At 24.2% G+C, this 17,794-nt stretch overlaps 1 protein-coding gene across 4 annotated transcripts in view; it reads right to left on the bottom strand.

Annotated features, from left to right (window-relative positions):
* The window catches only part of LOC129965941 (leucine-rich repeat protein 1-like), a 31,669-nt gene that overhangs the window by 5,047 nt on the left and 8,828 nt on the right, over positions 1–17,794 (bottom strand). For 3 of the 4 annotated variants that reach the window (XM_056080243.1, XM_056080240.1, XM_056080242.1), the window contains exons 5-7: positions 10,360–10,503; positions 8,829–8,977; positions 7,682–7,900 (exon numbers count right to left, since the gene is read on the bottom strand). In XM_056080243.1, the coding sequence (XP_055936218.1) occupies positions 7,682–7,900; positions 8,829–8,977; positions 10,360–10,503 (512 nt within the window). Of the gene's footprint in view, positions 1–4,336; positions 4,496–7,681; positions 7,901–8,828; positions 8,978–10,359; positions 10,504–17,794 lie in introns of those variants that run through there. The other variant, XM_056080244.1, reaches the window with a different exon arrangement.

Below are 17,794 nucleotides of genomic sequence, written 5' to 3'. Positions count from 1 at the left end.
AACAAAGTATATTTTTTACAGGAGATTCTGAAATAAGGTGTTAAAATATATTACTTTGCTCTTATTGCCATTTATTCCTTCCTATACTACTAAATATTATGCTAATATGCAATATAAAAGAAATGAATTATATACTAAAATATTTTAGAACCACATATTTTTAAAAACTTTTACCTCCCTCCCTATATATAACTTATAACAGAATTTTGATTATAATAGAAATTTAAAGCCTACACATATTCAAGAATTTTTAAATTTTAATATTTCAGATACAATTCATTAACTATTGCAACTAAACTGCTTCAAGGTTGGGAATATTATTTCTTTTTGTTTTTCTCTTAAATTATTTCTTTTTTTTTTTCTTTCTTCTAAAAAAAATCAAAGCCTGAACTTATCTTTAATAGAATACAAATAAAATTTTTGTAACCCCCCCCCACCCAAAAAAAAAAAATTAGAATCTTTATTTCATATACATCAAACAACTTATAATGTTTAAAATGGCTTATAAAGCAAATTTTAATATGATTTTTTAAATTGTTAATAGTAAAGTAAAATTGCATACATGTCAACATCAACGATATGTCACAGATATTTTTTTTATGAAATCTGTAAAATCTTAGATGATATTAGTTTTAGTAATGGATATTAAATAGCTATTTATTTAAAAAGTAGAGGAATTTAAATAAACATGTTTTTTTTTTTTTTGGCAATTTATTACACTGCAATTGAATATTTTCTTTTTCTAAGTCTATCTATCAATATATATAATAATTTTTTTCTCTTCAAATTTCAATATTGATAGAACATGGACATGGAATCTTATAAAAACAGGATGGAAATATATGATGAACAACTATGAAAATATGTTTCAAAATTAAAGTTCAAAAATAAATTATCCACAGTAAGAACAAGTTTCAACAGATTAGGGGCATTTTCTTATAACCAATAGTTTCAATATATAAATAAAGGTTTTTAAGTTTCAATATATAATTAGATAATTCTTAGATTTAATTCTATGTCCTTCCCCCCCCCCCGGAAATCGTCAGAATTTTTCATGTCTGATTTATTTATTTTTTTGTCTGGGAAAATTTAAAATCAAAGGTTGAAAGTAAAAAGTGAGCCTTGAATACTACAAGAATAGGAAGAATTATAAAGTAACGATGGAGAGAGTGGCAGTAGGAGCTAAATGCATATTCATAAAAAAAAAAGGTACTTGAATGACATTTTCTGAATTTAGGTGGTATATGAAAATAAAATACAATACTATTTATTTGTGCAATGATAATTTTTTCTTACAAAACTGCCTCTTTTAAAATCATTTCTTTTCAATTAACAAATTTGTAGTTAAATAATTAATAGTGATCATAAGAAACATGATTATGAATGATGTAAATTCAGCTATTTATAGATTGTAGATTATTTGCATTATGAAATTATGAGTTGCATTTATTAACAAATGTGAAAATTGTAAATGCTGATAATTTTCGTTTTGAAAGAATTACCAATTAAGTACAGATGATTAAAATATTCCATCATTATTTCTCTATCTTTTCCACTGCGGATGTAAAAATGTTAAATTATTGGAAGAAAAATTTTGTTTCCTTAAGAAAGGGGAAAGAGAATATGAATGCATATTCTACATAACTCCCTCAATTAATTTATATTTATTTTCTTTACCTTCAATGATAGATTCATAGATTGATAATTAAGTCTATAAACATTAAAAAAAATTAGTTACAGAGGAAACTCATTAAGTTAAAAATGCCTTTTAGCAATTTAATGATATTTTTTTTAGGAAATTATTAATGTAATAAAAAATATTTATAATATAACCTCTCTCTCTCTCTTTCTCACACACACACACAAAAAAAAAACCTCCTTTTACTAACCCTTAACTTTACATCGTTGACATCTAATAAATGTGCCTGTATTTGTAATAATAAAGGCAATTAAATTTTATTTCTATAATGCATTTGAAAATTCTGTTTAGTTCACAGAAACAATAAAAATATTAAAAACACAATTCAAATAATTTGCCACTAAGATTAAAACAATCTTCCTCACATCATTCCATTCGACTACAGTAGTTCTCTTCCAATCTTTTAAACATGAATGAATGAATTTCTGAATCAGAAATAGAAAATAATAATAACAATATGCTTGCTATGATGATAAGTTTTCAGTACAAACATTTAGTACAAATCCATATATAAGCAAACAATTTAATCACTCTCTTTTAGTTATCTGATTTGCTATACTTTGAGAAGTGTTCGAAAAATCCTCTATTATTTGATTATTCACTTGGAAGAATAAATATATTTTCCTATAAAGAAAATATCTGCTTATAATTATTGTATGTGTTATGATAGGTAATTGAATCAATACATTAAAACAGGCCTTTTTTAGAGAACCAAAGAGAAATTTCTAAAGTACAATAAAAAAAGGCATTTGCAAAGCTGCATTAAAAAAGTGCTAAAATTTAAAAATGTCAAAATTTTCCAGTAAGTAAATTAAAAGCTCCCACCCCTTAAAAAGCATCTCATATTCTGAGATGGGTGTGACTGGAGCATAATTATTCAAAGTAGTTCTTTATATTATGAGTAAATCAGTAGTTAGAAAACAGCAAATTCAAAGAGGAGACTTTTAAAAATGATATACAGATTCTTAACAGCAATGGCTTATTTAATGATCTTTGTACTTTTTATGCCAAACATACATCTATATGATAATACATGTTTTACATTTGCAGTTTGCATTCCCCCCCCCTTTTTTCTTTCTCCTCCCCCCTTTTTTTCAAGCTGCTGATTGTAATGAGTTCATTGATCACAGACGATTTTAACAAACCTCAAAGCAAGAATTTAAAAACTAAGATGTTCTTTGGAGAAAAAAATAAATACAATAGATTCTTATACAAATACTCTAAGTCAGTAAATTTCAGTAGTCATATCATCTCGAAGATGCTATCTTCCTTCAGAAAAATCTATCTTCTAGTTAAATCCAGAATAGTCTCTCATATTATTCTGGATTTAGTGCAGTCATAACTTTGACACTGAAAACAAGCAGTGCTATTTAGCTAACAGAAGGCCTCATAACAAAATTTTTACTTTCAAACAAAGCTATTATTTTCTCTTACACCAATTAGATGACAGAAGATTTCAAAACATCTCTCTGCTTATCTTCAAGAATAAACTATTACTGAAGTCCAAATTCCTGAGACCACAAAGGAGCTTTTCATAGTTCTGTTGAAAGATGATAGCTAAACAAGCATAATAGATTTATCTGCTAAACGTCTATCTAAGCAATCTAAAATTTTTGCCTCAGATAGTAACCTAATTCTGAGAAAGTTTATTGGCTTTCAGTTTTACAATTTTGCTTCTAAATAATTATGAGAAACACTTCCAATAAAATCAGTCCATCATATCTTTTTTTTTTTTTTAAATCAGTATGTATAAAATTAGAACATTCAAATTCAAAAAGGCATTTTCTTTTTTTTTTTTTTTTTTTTTTTTTTTTTTTACTAAAGATACTGTTTTAAAAATGCTAAATGCTTACAAAATTTTTATTGTTTATCAAATTACAATAGATCAGTTTTTAAAATACTAGAAAGAGTTTTTTGAATTATTGTAAAATATATTCATACTATTTTAATCTTTCAAAGTCATAATAATTATAAAAGTTTTAGATTAAATTTTTTATACAAATTTAATATTTATAACAAAAAATTCACAAAAAGTAAATTATTTTTCATTAACATAAATTAAAGAATAAGTAAGTTCAAACAACATATCACATTACTATTAAATTTAAGATTTTACCATATTAAATAGTTATGATAAATATGCAAATACAGCTCTATAAATATTAAAATATTTATACTCTTAAAATATTAAAAACAATCAAATTTTTTTTGTTCCAAAAAATTTATCTTAAAAAGGAATTTAATAATTATTTGAAGAAGAAGACGGTTCCAAGAAGCCTTTATTATTTTTAAATTTCAGATGTAAATAAAAAATTTACTTTAACAAAGTCTGTTGGAAAAAAAATTGAGTAGTCAAAAAAAATGGTTATAATGAAGAACTTTGATACTTTCCAATGTTTCAAATAAAAACCAAAGAAAGGTTTTGCATGAAATCTTTGTTTTTTTTTCTTTTCTGCTTTTCAAAAGGTGAATGAAAAATATTATTTAAGAATGGTACAAGAAAATAATTTTTTTCTACATTAAAAAATGTCTGATATCATGAAATGTCAGTTATAATAAATTGTGCAATAAACTTCAATAATGTATTTTAAATGTATAATAAAATATCAGAGCCAAATGAATCAAACTACTTTTCATTGCTTATATAATTACAATTTATTTATAATAGAATTTATTATGAAACTTTTTACAAAATAAATAATAGAATGTAGATTTTCTCAGTTTTTCTGACACCCCTTCAGATGACTTAGATTGCACAGACCAATTCAAAGGATAAACCATCATCGACCTAAGGCTCTTCACAAAAAAAAAAAAAAAAAAAAAAAAAAAAAAAAAAAAAAAACATTAGTGGAAATTTTTTTTTTTTTTTACTACTGAATGGAAATGAAAATAAAAAAAAAAAAAAAATAAATAAATAATATTTTTTATTGAAGAGCACCAACTTTTAATTATTTATAAAAAAATGCATGTGCATCAAATTTTCTTAAGCATTGTTATAGGCTGTGATGTAATCTGATACAGCAACTAAAATGTCACAAAGCTACAGCTAAAGTGAGAGCTATGCCGATGTAAGACAGAATTCATAAAATCTTAAAACAGAAATGAAAAACAAATAATCACACTGATTCATTTTAATTAGTTTAATATCCAATCTTATTTCTGATATTTATATTTCTTGTTTATTAGGTGATATTTTGATTTTTTGACTTTTTCATATACTCTTTTAAAATAAAATATAATCAGTAAAAAAAAAAAAATGTTTAATAGAAAATAAACTACTGACAGTTAATTAAAATACTCTACAGTTGAAGCAGGACCACATGTATATTCATAACTAATATCTTGCCAGACTCATTGGTACATTTTGAAAAGAATGAAAATTATTTATATTTTGAAATTATCCATTCAGCAAGATATTCTGACATTGATAAAATCAGTTAACATACTGAATGTAATAGTTTAAAAGAATTTTAAACTAATATTAAATATGAATGCTATTTTAAGCCATGAAAGTTGTGTAGAGTAACTGAGAAAATTTACATATAAATATAAACAAAAAGAATACTAAATGAGATCTATGACTCCTGATAAAGGAGGAAAAAAGTAATACCCAAATTTTAGAAAAATATAACAAATACAATCATAAGTAAGTAAATGTTTAAAAAATAACTGTTTATATATTGTTAAAATTTATTTAGTAAGGAAGAATGGTAATGAAAAAGGACTTTACTTTTAAATGACTTCTCTTGACTTTATCATTAACCGAAAGTTGCCACCAAAACAATGTATAATTTCCAATCAATGTTAAAGTTGTTTTCTCTCAAATTCTAATTTAGTGATATGTATTAAATATAAAACTAATTTATGAAAAAAAAAATGATTGTTTTCAAGTTAAAGGAACATAATCCATTAGGTCTTATTGTAGTTTTACTTTGAACTGAGGAAGAGGATAATTCTTTGCTCCTTTATCATACTAATTGGGACAATTTTGATTATTTTTAAATTATGTAAATTTAATCTCTCCTTTTCTAGAATTAATTATCAGTATTCTTAGCCTTTCTAATAAATATTTTTTTCTACTATTAATTAGCAATATTTTAAGACTATTGTAATATAAAAGTGAGCAATGAAGACAAAAGATCTTAATAAAAAGCTTCGTAAGATGCAGTAATTCATAAAGACACTTTTAGGCATGAATAATCCAAATAACTGTATTGAATTAGGACTGGTTTTATCATTAGACAACTCTTAATAACCACAAGACTTTTACAGTGATGGGGCATTTGTTTATCATGTATTCACACATTATACTAAATATTCTCAACAGTAAAGTCATGAAATATTAATTTCTCATAATAAATATTAAATTCCATGATACCCTTAGTTAAATGCATAATTAATAATATTTTTACAATTGTAAAATTATTATTAACTATGCTAATGAATTATTGATATTTAAAATTCAAGTCAATTAAAAATATGTAAAAAAAAACAAAAAACACCCTATAAGTATTGAATATTTTACAAGCAATTTCAGCATTATTTAGTTCAGTATAGGAATTTTATAAATTTATTACATCAGATTTGTCTATATGATTATGCATGAGAATATGCAAATACATATTGATTAAAAAAACACCCTAATTGTTTTTTTTTTTAAATTTTTGCCTTGAAGCACCATATATATTTACACTGGATATGTATTGAATAATAATAATAAACATGATAGAAAAAAATGAATCTGAATTAAATGCTATTTATAACTTCCATAAATTATGATTAAATTTTAGCTTTGAAAATCCTTCTTTAAAAGACTTCAAGAAAAATTAATTATATTATGAAAAATTACTCATCTATCTGATCCTATTCTTAAAAGATTTTCTAGAAAGAAATTTTAAATGAATAAGAATATAAATAAAAAATATCAAATGAAAGATAAAATAACACACAACATCAAAATACTGTGAAAACAATATCCAATAACAGAAAAATTTATTTAGATATGAACAAATAATTCATAGATCTCCTAACTGTATATATTTTGATTAAGTATTTACTTCTAATATGTGCCATCCATATATATATAAACTGGAGGAATTTCAGAGTTTTGATTTCAACCTATGTTCCAAATCAATCTTATTTAAAAACTAATAATTGATGTAGACATAAAAGATAAAGCACAAATATAAGACTACTTTCTTCAAAAGTTTGCAAGGAAGGCAATATACTATCTCACTAGAACTAAATCAAATTTCTTTTCCAGGTTTTACCAGGCAATTTGATGAAAAGAAATTGCTGTCATCATCACTGGTTCAACAACTCAGAGTTGATCCTGGCCATCTCAACAAGTTTATTTCATTCTGATCCAGTAGCATCTTTTCCATTAATTGGTCTAATATTATTCAAATCCCTATCAGCAAAGTCAATGAATCAAATTTTAATCCCTCTTCTAAGACATTCTGCCAGAAAATACACTTCTGGTATCTCATCCTTTGTAATTTTATAAATTTAATGATGCTATTATGTTTAAAATACTTGTATAATTTGTGATTATAAATCCTTTGCCACATTCCATTTACTACTATTCCACAAAAAAATTTCATTTCTATTTCAAATGCTTGAGTTATAAACTAGATTAGATATGCTAGGTGCTAGGTAAAATGGGACCATCAAATATACATAATTAGCTAAAAAATTTCAATCAGAATTGTTAATATGTTTGGTTTTATGAAGGAAATGAAACTGATTTATTGATTGACAAGGATTTTATGATTTTCTGATGCAAAAGGGGAAAAACCAACCAACAAACAAAAAACAGTGGGATTTATTGAGACTTCTTAACTTCCACAAGAAATACTAATTTATTATATCACAAAGCTGCTGAGAATAAAAAAACAGCAAAAATATCGATATTTACAATAAAATTAAGCAATAACTTACAAAATTTAAAGTTTAAGTAATATATAAATATAAGAAATTTACTTTTTCCAGCATTTAGTTGAGCAAAAATATACTTCAAGGGGTACTTTGAAACGGCTAGTATTATTGATGTATACAACAGTAGAGGCCAGCTTGTAGAGATCTAATACTAATATGCAGGAGGAAACATTCTGAAACACTCTCTTTCCACATGGGCAAGGACAGTTTTCGACAATGTAATCTATCAAATTTTTTGGTAAATCTTCTTGAGAGTACGGGATACTAAAAAGAAAATAGCCATTAATTAATTTTTTGTACAGAATCTTTAGCTATTTTATTTTCAGCTTCAGGTGAATCTATCATTACTAATCTTTGGAATTATGTATGAGCAAATACGTAAGGTAAATATTAAAAAACATCAGAAAAATTTCAGAATAATTTTAAAAAACATTTAAATAACTTCCATTTAAAATTAAAAGTACATTTAATCTTTCTATAAGAAATTTCTCGTCAAAAAATAAAGGCAATACACTTTTCTTGTCACACTTTTATTAACTTTTGATTAATGGATATGCAGCTTATTATTGTTTCTAATAACAGATTTAATAGCATTTCTTTTAACTAATCATTTCTTTTTCTTTTTTTTAAGAGCAAGGCTAGTATAAATTATTTTAATTCACGGGGAAGGCTAGTATAATATTCTTTAAAAATTATAAATTTCTTTAAAAATATAAATATTGCATAAACTTAATATAATATTGCATATAATGTAATATAGTATATACTTAAAGAGATCCTAAAAATTATTTGAATTTAGATAAAAGGATTTTATAGCAAATGAATTGGTATTATTGGAGAATTTTTTGAAATATGAAAAATGGCATAAAAATCATTTTTATGGAAAAATAATTTTGGAGGTTATTGCAAAAAAATCAAAATCTGGCTTAATTTTTAATTAATTAAAAAAAATTGGTCTGAGGTGCACATTTTCCCCTCCAATGTATGTATATGCCAAATTTTACAGCTCTGGGCCAAATAGTTTGGTTGTAGAGTGCCAAAAAACCATATTATTCTATGCTAACAGTAGAGATTTTAAATGAATTTTTAAATATAAAGCACTCTTTATGTCAAAGTGTTTAAAAATTTTAAGATATTCTAAAATAGTTCTAAGTTTATAGAATATACAGAAAAAAAATCAAGCAACAATTACTTATGTTTCACTACTGCTGATGCAGATAATTCCATTAAAGATGGTAATTGCCAAAGAGTTACTGGCCTCAGAACAACATCAGTATTTAAAGGATTATGGAATAAGTCCAAGGTGTCTAAATGCAGTTTCCTGATGCCAAATGGAAGTACCTAAAATATTTATAAAAAGTGCAATTTTATATTAACTCGCTAATTCAGTTAGAATAGCATAAAATAAAAGCATTTTAAAATTTTGCAATCATATGGTAACTAATTTACCAATATAGGGGAAAATTTTAATTAAAATTTTTAATATAAGTTTATAGAATATACAGAATATATATTAAACTGGAACAGGCCACAAACTTTAATAATAATAAAAAAAAATGCTACCATAATTATACACTGTTATTTCCACATTAAAAAAAAAAAAACATGGAACTTTTATAATTAAATCTCCATAAGCTTCTAAAATATAAAAGATTAAATTTAACAACACACATAAACTTATTCTTGCATTTTGAATCACAATTGTTTCATTAAAATTACTAAAAAACTGCAGTATAAAATAAAAATTATAAAGAAATAAATGACTTACATCATTATTATAAAGTATTTGTATAGAACAACAAACTAAACTTTAAAATCAAACAGAATACACTAAGTTTCAAATAAGAAATGCTAGAACAAATTATTTGAAAAAGGTAAACCTAATAATCAATATTTCATGATGAAAATTAATGATGCAAAATTAATATTTTCTTAATAGACGGAATCCCTTCAAAAGCTTCAATTAGAAAAATAAATACTGGATTATATTACATTCCAAAAGATATCAGAATCAGAAGAAAAGTAAGTTACCATATGAACTATAGGTTTTCTTAGAAGAAAAATATAAATGATTTAATTCTAATATTATTAAGTAATATTAAATACTTGGTTAACTTTTTTTTTGGTTTTCTACCATGTTTTAGATTTCCAAGATTTATCTGAAAGATAAATCTTGGAAATCTTTTAATTTTTATTCCATTAATAATTAAAATTATTTTTAACAAATATTATGCCTTATATTGAAGTGATTTTTTTTTTTAGATTAAAAAGTTACAAAATATTTTAAAACTTTGCCTAAAACTGACTCCTAGATGCTATTTCAAACTTGTTTGTTTCTAATTAAGCTTCTAGTTGCATAAATGCAAGGGCAATGAATACTGGGTTTAACTCTGAAATTTCATTAAACTAATACATATAGGACTTGGTTAACAGAAGCAAATACTTCTGAAAATTAACAAATAATTCAACTTGGCATATTTCTTTCAGACAATTATTTTATCTTTTAAGGGTTTTTTTCTCCTCCTTACAGCCAAAATTCTTTCAAACTGAGCCATTTCCTTGACATAATGGAAAATTCATGACTTAAAAGACTGACAGATACCTTTATTCAATGGTGTGAAAATAGTAAAAGTTCCATTGGCAATGTGTTAGAAGCATGCATCATGCATACCCTGAAAAAAATATTTCTCAAGAGTTTTTATTTAATAAAAGAATATACACACCTTCAGTTCATTATGAGAAGCACTAAACATCCTCAAATTCTCTAGACATTGAATATTTCTTGGTAATTTAGAAAGACGATTACACTTTAAAGACAAAACTGAGATTCTCTTCATAAGACAAAAATAGGGTGAAAGTTCAGCTATCTATAAAAAAAAAAAATACAATGATTAGAAAATAAAATAAAAATATTTACACAAAGTCAAAAATTATGACACACAATAAACAAATAATTTATGAGGTATATATATATATATATATTTTTAACTTCAGAAATATTATGACTCAATAACAAGAATAAAATAACATAAAAAGAAGATGCACACTCATATTTGTAAGATCATGTAAAAACATATCATATTTCTATTCCTTTATAAAATAATTCCAAATCAATAAAAATAAAAGAAAATTTAAAGCATTTTTTAATAAAGATTTTTGATACTCTCCACAAAAACTGAAAATAAATATATAAATTATTTTAAGATTTTTTTAAAACTTTAAAAGGTCATATAAAAGAAATATCCCATACTTTATTATTTTTCAAAGAGAAAACTTCTGTATTAAAAAATTAAAAGTAGCTATGAAAAGAAATATTTTGAAATTTAACTTCCTCTCTTAATTGAAGAGTTTCTGTATATTGAATTTGCAGGACAAAAACAAAGTCAGTAATATCAAGTAAATGCTAATACTAAATTTGTTGGTATTTGATTGCTAGAAACGAGCTTGAAGTGTTTTCTTTCTTTTTTGCTGTTATATTTTATTAAATTATATATCCTCACACATTTCATCAAAACAGACATGAGATATCTGAAACTATGGTGTACAGCCTTTTTCCTAATCAAGATCTATATACAATAATATATTTTCTTCATGAATGATTAGGGAGAAATGCCTATATTGGGTAAGAAAAAATATAACTTTGGATAAAACAAAGAACATGCACATTCTTACATTGTTAATTTTATTACTTTTCCAAGTTTCTTTTTTCTCTTTTCTTCCAAAATTAAAATAATCTTAATAGTTGGAATCATTAATCACCAAATTATGCACATAATTAAAAAATCAAAAGTAACAAAATAAAAATAGCAAAATCTCATATTTTTAAGCATGGCAGTTAAATATAAAAAATGATTTCAAACTTTTGGAAGAAACAATATGCTTATTTGATCTTCCAAAGCGTACAATAACCCCCCCCCCTCATTTTTTAAAATTAACTCTTAAAACTATTAATAAATAGTGTTAGAACTCAAAGAATGAATAACAAACTTCAAAACTAAAATCATTAAAAAGATCAGAATACTGTCAATATCCAACGCATAATTTTAGAAATTTAACAAAGAAAGATCCAACATATTCAATAAAATAACTGTATGGTAATGATTATTTACTGATTACTAGTTGATATACTCAACATTGCTCAGGATTAAAAATCTTTTCACATACAATGATTTAATGCAAAAACCTCTTGTGTTTAAAATATAATACAAAAATCTATTTTTAAGATGTATGTACTGAAATAAAACAAAAACATAAACAAATTTGGTAGAATATGCAGTTTTAACATTGCTTAGCAAAGGAATGCCTGTGAATTGTCTTATAGCAAAATCAATTGTGTTAATGTTTTGAAAGAATTAAAAACAATTGAAAGAAAAATTGTAAAAAAAAAATAATTTTTTTTTTTTTTTTTTTTTGAAATTTCTATGAAATCAAGATGAAATATACATTTAATTCTCGCAGCCTGACAGCAGTTGCTATCAGAGCATATCTGTTTCATTAATATGCAGGGATTTTACTTTTCTTGTCTCCATTTGAGTAATTAACTTATGGCTGTTCTCAGGCATTATTAAACTACTACTTTGAAGCAATTGAAGATTAGACACAAAAAAAAAAAAAAAAAACGCATTAAAATAAAACAGCAATTAAAAGAATAATGGCAAAGTATCTAATTTAGCATTACTTTTAATGCATTAAAACTTTTTTAATTAATAAAAAAATGAAGAATATGTTGAACAAAAATGGAATTAATATCATTAAAATAGTAAACATTTGAATTTTAAGAGCATATTAAAGTATTTCATGAAAAACTATTAGCTCCAAAGTTACTGTAAAAGAAAAGGCTAAATTTCTAATTAGTAGAATATTTAATTAATATTTGGTCTTTGAAACATAAGCATTATTTCTTCTCCTGCCTTAAGGAATAAAAGTACAAGGTTTGGTTGAAATCAACCCAAGCTTTTAGAAAGAGATATGGAAGGAGGTGATATGGCCAAAATTGTGGAAACATTTTGGTGAAAGAACATATTTGAAATCTGATGAAATAAAAAAAGAATTTTATTAAGATAAATACTATAAATTCAGCTATCATTTTAAAGGCAATTTAACCACAAATTTAATAAAATAATTTTATAATGATGCTCGTATTGGAATAGCAATTATAAAGGAAAAAAGGAACAAAAATAATGACAAACACAAAAATTCTCACTTATGATCTTTAGTATTTAGTTGAACAACTTTTAGCGTCAATTACACTTTAAAAGGTCATTCCATGCAATTTACAAATGGTTTCAGTTCCTCAGTATTTGTTACGTGATACAATGATGGGGTTATAGATTCTATGAAATGGTTTTTATAGTCGGATTGCTTAGGTACAACAAATACTTTAGCCTGCCCCATACATTTTCGATTAGCTTTAACTCTGGGCTATTCCCAAACCATTCTGATCATCATCACCCAAAATTGAAATATGATTGATCTGAAAACATTTACCTAAAGTGACAACATAATATGGAGTTATATCTGTTAAATATAGTCTGCATTATCTGGAAAATGATCGCATGGAGAAGTCAGCAGTTTGGGAAAGAGTACTTCATTTATGCATTATGGGGCATTTATATTCTTACTAATCAAACAAATTCTGCCCAAACCAGCTGCTATCATACATCTCCAGATTATAACAATAATTAGATGTTTCATAATGTACCAGTGAGCATGCATTTTTACCGATTAATCTTTTCTTTTGAATTTTGAAATTACTTACATTTACATTACAATCTGATACAGATTGTAGGAATCTGAGCATCAGCTTCACATTACATATTATAACACATTGAACTATTCATTCAATTTCACATTATATTTCATCATTTCTCTCTGTAAACTCCCACGTGACTTTTATTCATCACATAGATATCGTATTTTAATTATTCTATCATCATTTCACTTGGTGTTATGCACCTCTTCCTGTTATTACCAATTTTGTTTTGTAGTGACTGAATTTCCTTAAAATCGTCCAAAAATTTAGAAAAAAAAAGTTTTTAAGATTCTCACCAATTTTCTAACTAAATTCATTATTATTAATGCCTTGTTCATTCAACAGTAAAGTTATACTATCTTTGGATGACCCATCAACTCCTTATGTCATTTCTTTCATATTTTTTTTTATGTTTGGCAACTTACAATATGGAAGAAAATAAGAAAAAGTAACCAACTTGATTGCCATCACAAAAAAAAAACAGGGGGAAAAAGAACCTCCAGATAACTCAATTCATATGCGAATAAATTATCTTTAAAATGATATATAACATTAAGGTGTTACTGCAAATACTATAACTGTTAATCTCCCAAAGCCTTTAAATCTCCCAAATGTACCTTTTTCTAAAGGTTCCCGCAATTTTAGTCATTATTGTAATTAAATATATAGCCACAATAATTTTTATTAATAAGACTTTTTTTGGTGTTATTCAAGTTTTCTGAATAATAAAATTAAAATTAAACTTTTATATATATATATATACTAATCACTGCAATCGTAGGATGTATTTATTTTTAAACAGTTTATTAACAGTTTCCTAATACATGTTTCCAAAAGGATAGTAGTTCTTCCAAGTAAGGATAATACCAAGTTTGATTGGACATAACTCTTCCTGTTGACTACTTATAATTCATTTAGTAGTTTAAATAAAAAAAATTTAAAAAAATATTTTTTGGAATTACTCAAACAAATATAAAATTAAAATAATCTGATATAGTGAAACAAAAAGGGAGTTTGGAAAAAAGAAATAAGCAAACAATAATCAAACATTGATTTTCATGCTGGGCTGAATTATGAAAATTAGTATTATTATTTTGCACTTTAAATATATTATATATGTGCCATTATCCCATTTTACACTTTTCAAGGAATCAGAAGAATAGTGATGTAATCCTTGGAGGAGGACATAAACAGTATGAAATCTTTTACAATAATTATCCTTTAACCTAATTTGAAGAGACCAGACTCAAAGTAAGAAGAGATATTAAATATGGGAATGTAAAAGCAGAATAATCATTCATAAGCAGAAAAATCTAGAAAAATTTCTGATCAATAAATTAATTTTCAAAATAAAGTAAAATTAAAAAATAATTTTATTACATATATGTATGTAAACAATTGTTAGATATGCATGGTTAATAAAAGTACAATATTAGTGAATTGAGACAGAATACAAATTACCTTTAAAGTATATTATTTTTCTGTACTTAAATTGCTTTTTGCAAAACATTCAATTTAAATACAAAAATTATACTAATGGTAAAGAAATTTATATGCAATACCAGATATTTATTTACAATTTGACTTGAGAAAAAATTGAGAAAAAAAAAATACAATTTCTAAATTGAGAAAAAATGTTGTATAAAAATCCCTTGAAAATGGTATACAAATGAAACATAAATAAACCTCTAATAATTGGCTGTTTTACACAGAAAATTATTTTAGTGCAAAATATGAGTTACCTGTAATTTATTCAAAATACCCTTAAACAATAATAAATTTAAATAAACTCACTGAAATTCAAACTAAGGGAAGCAATCAGCTCCAGAAGCTGCTCAAATTAATATTTATTTTACAAAAACTGAATAAAGAACCAAAGTAAGATAATTCATTCCAAGAATTTAAAGCTTTCTAGAGTACAAGCATGGTTATAATTAAGTTTGAAATGGTGCAAATAAATATATGCTAACTTTATAAAAATAATACAGATTTCCCTTAAAAAATACAAATAAAAGTACTGTTACTTTACTTGCAAAATTAATTTTTAATGAAAGTAATCCAAATTTTTTTTTATTTAAATATAAATTTAAAACTACTGACATAAAATCCTATTATTGCTACTACTTGCTATATGCACCACATAACAGGGGGAGGAATTCGTGTAATACATGAACAGATTAATTTTTTTTTCCTACCAGTGTTTTAAAGAGATAATTGTAATTATTTAGGCATAAAAGAAGAAACTTATTTTATAGATGAAAGTAAAGAATTAATATGTCACTGCTTTATCAGGATAATAATGTAATTAAAAGAATGTAAGAAAAAATTTAAAAAGTCTACTCATTAATAATATGCTAATTTAAGATTTATAAAAATATGAATGCATGAAAAAATTAAATATACAAAACCAGCTTCTTTTAAGATACAAATTTCTCAACATTTATATATATTGTATATAGTATACACAAATATATATATATATATATACAAAATTAAAATACATGCCTAGAATAGACATTTTACAAGATTCGATTCAATACAATATTTAAAAAGAAACAATATACTGTAGACAAATAAATAATACAGTAGCTAATAATTTGATAGCTATTTTAATTTTGATAAATGAACATAATTTCTTTTATTAATCTCCATCAAGTTTTTTTAGATTCCAGTATTACAATGGACAAATTAACTTATTTAAAATTAATATAAAAATTGAAAAATAAAAAATAGATTAGAAAGATGTATGACCAGAGGTGTCAGCCAAATATATTGTAGTATTTCACAATTTCAGAACCTTTTAAAAATTAAAACTGATATAATAATTTTAAATAATTATTGCAAATCAGGCATTAAAAAAAATAAACATATTAATAATTTTTATAATCTCTAACAATGAAGTTAGATTTCCTTTAAGTGCTTAATATGACCATAATTTGATTTATTAATGTTTCATTTTATAACAATGAAGACTATTTTAGGATAGATCTCATAATTTTAAACCTTTGTGAAACAATCAGAGACAATTCCTTTGTGATAATGAGTAAATTTCTCAGCCAATCAATTTAAAATATAATAGGTCACATGCATAGTTGACCTGCAATTAAGTTAAAAATCTTGAATCAGAAATTTTCTGCTTGAAAAGGTTATGACTGCCAGTGCCTAAAGTTATGCCTACCACCAAACTACCACCACAGCCTTCCATAAAAAAAAAAAAAAAAAAAAAAAAAAAAATCTAAGCATTATATGCAAATTTTGAAATTATATTTTCTAGTTAAGAAAGGAAATTTGAATCTGATTTAAACATCACTCACAATAAGAAAATGCATTGCATAAAAGACTTCTGATGCTTGTTACTGAAACTGTTAAAAGTTGTAATATGTGTTTCAAAGGAAAATAAAATAAAAATTGGTTTAAAAAATATTTTTCAAACAGATTAGAAATTATGATTGCCATTTAATTCAGAATTGTTTGATAATAACTTAATACTCTCCTTTATCTTTGCTTTAGATAAAAATGACTCAATTTTAGAATTATTATTAATTAGCTGCATTCAGCAACTAACATATTCAATTAATTTGGTGAAAAAGTTGATCAACATTTTATACTGTAATATCAAATAAATTCACCAATGTTCTGGAACTGCCATTTTAGTCATTTGACCGCTCATAGCAGATTCAGTGTTGGCAAGAAAAGGTAATACTATAAATTATATCTACGAATTCATTTTTTAAAAATTTGGTAAATAAATGTAAATTGAGGTCACAAATTTATATTTTGCTTTTAAGTCAATAAAAAAGATTGAGAATAATTTAAAAATCATTTATTAAAAAAGGCATTATTTATAGATTTAATGAAATAATTAAAAGCATTGCTACAAATCATATTTTCATTAAAAAAATTTTTTTCAGTATATCAAAAATTGTACAATATATGAGTATGTTTAAAAAATAGTTGTTATTAAATGTTAAAACAAAATAAAAATTATTTTGATTTGATGATATTTAAGATAATTACCATGGAAATTTAATATTTAATTAATAAAAAATAAACTTCTATTAGTATTTAATTGTTAATTAAAATTTTATTTAAAAAATCTCTCACAGGTACACATTTTTACCTACCAAAGTATAATCACACACAATATATATATATATATATTCACTTTTATAATAAGAAGAGATATAACACTAAATTTGACTATTTTTAAAACAAATATTTTTCCTTCATTCAAACATATTCAGAATGTTGTTTCAAATACTTTTGATATTAGAAAAAGATAATATTAAAAAATGTAAGTTAAAACAAATCAAACTGTTCAATAATATGAAAAACTACTTTGAGAATATGTATTTACAAATATTTAAATCAATTCAATAAGCAAATAAGCCCTATTATACAGGAAA

Source organism: Argiope bruennichi, chromosome 4 (genome assembly GCF_947563725.1).
Source record: "Argiope bruennichi chromosome 4, qqArgBrue1.1, whole genome shotgun sequence".
Classification (NCBI taxonomy): domain Eukaryota; kingdom Metazoa; phylum Arthropoda; class Arachnida; order Araneae; family Araneidae; genus Argiope; species Argiope bruennichi.
Note: the sequence above shows the minus strand (reverse complement) of the source record. Positions and strands in the feature narration are given on the sequence as shown.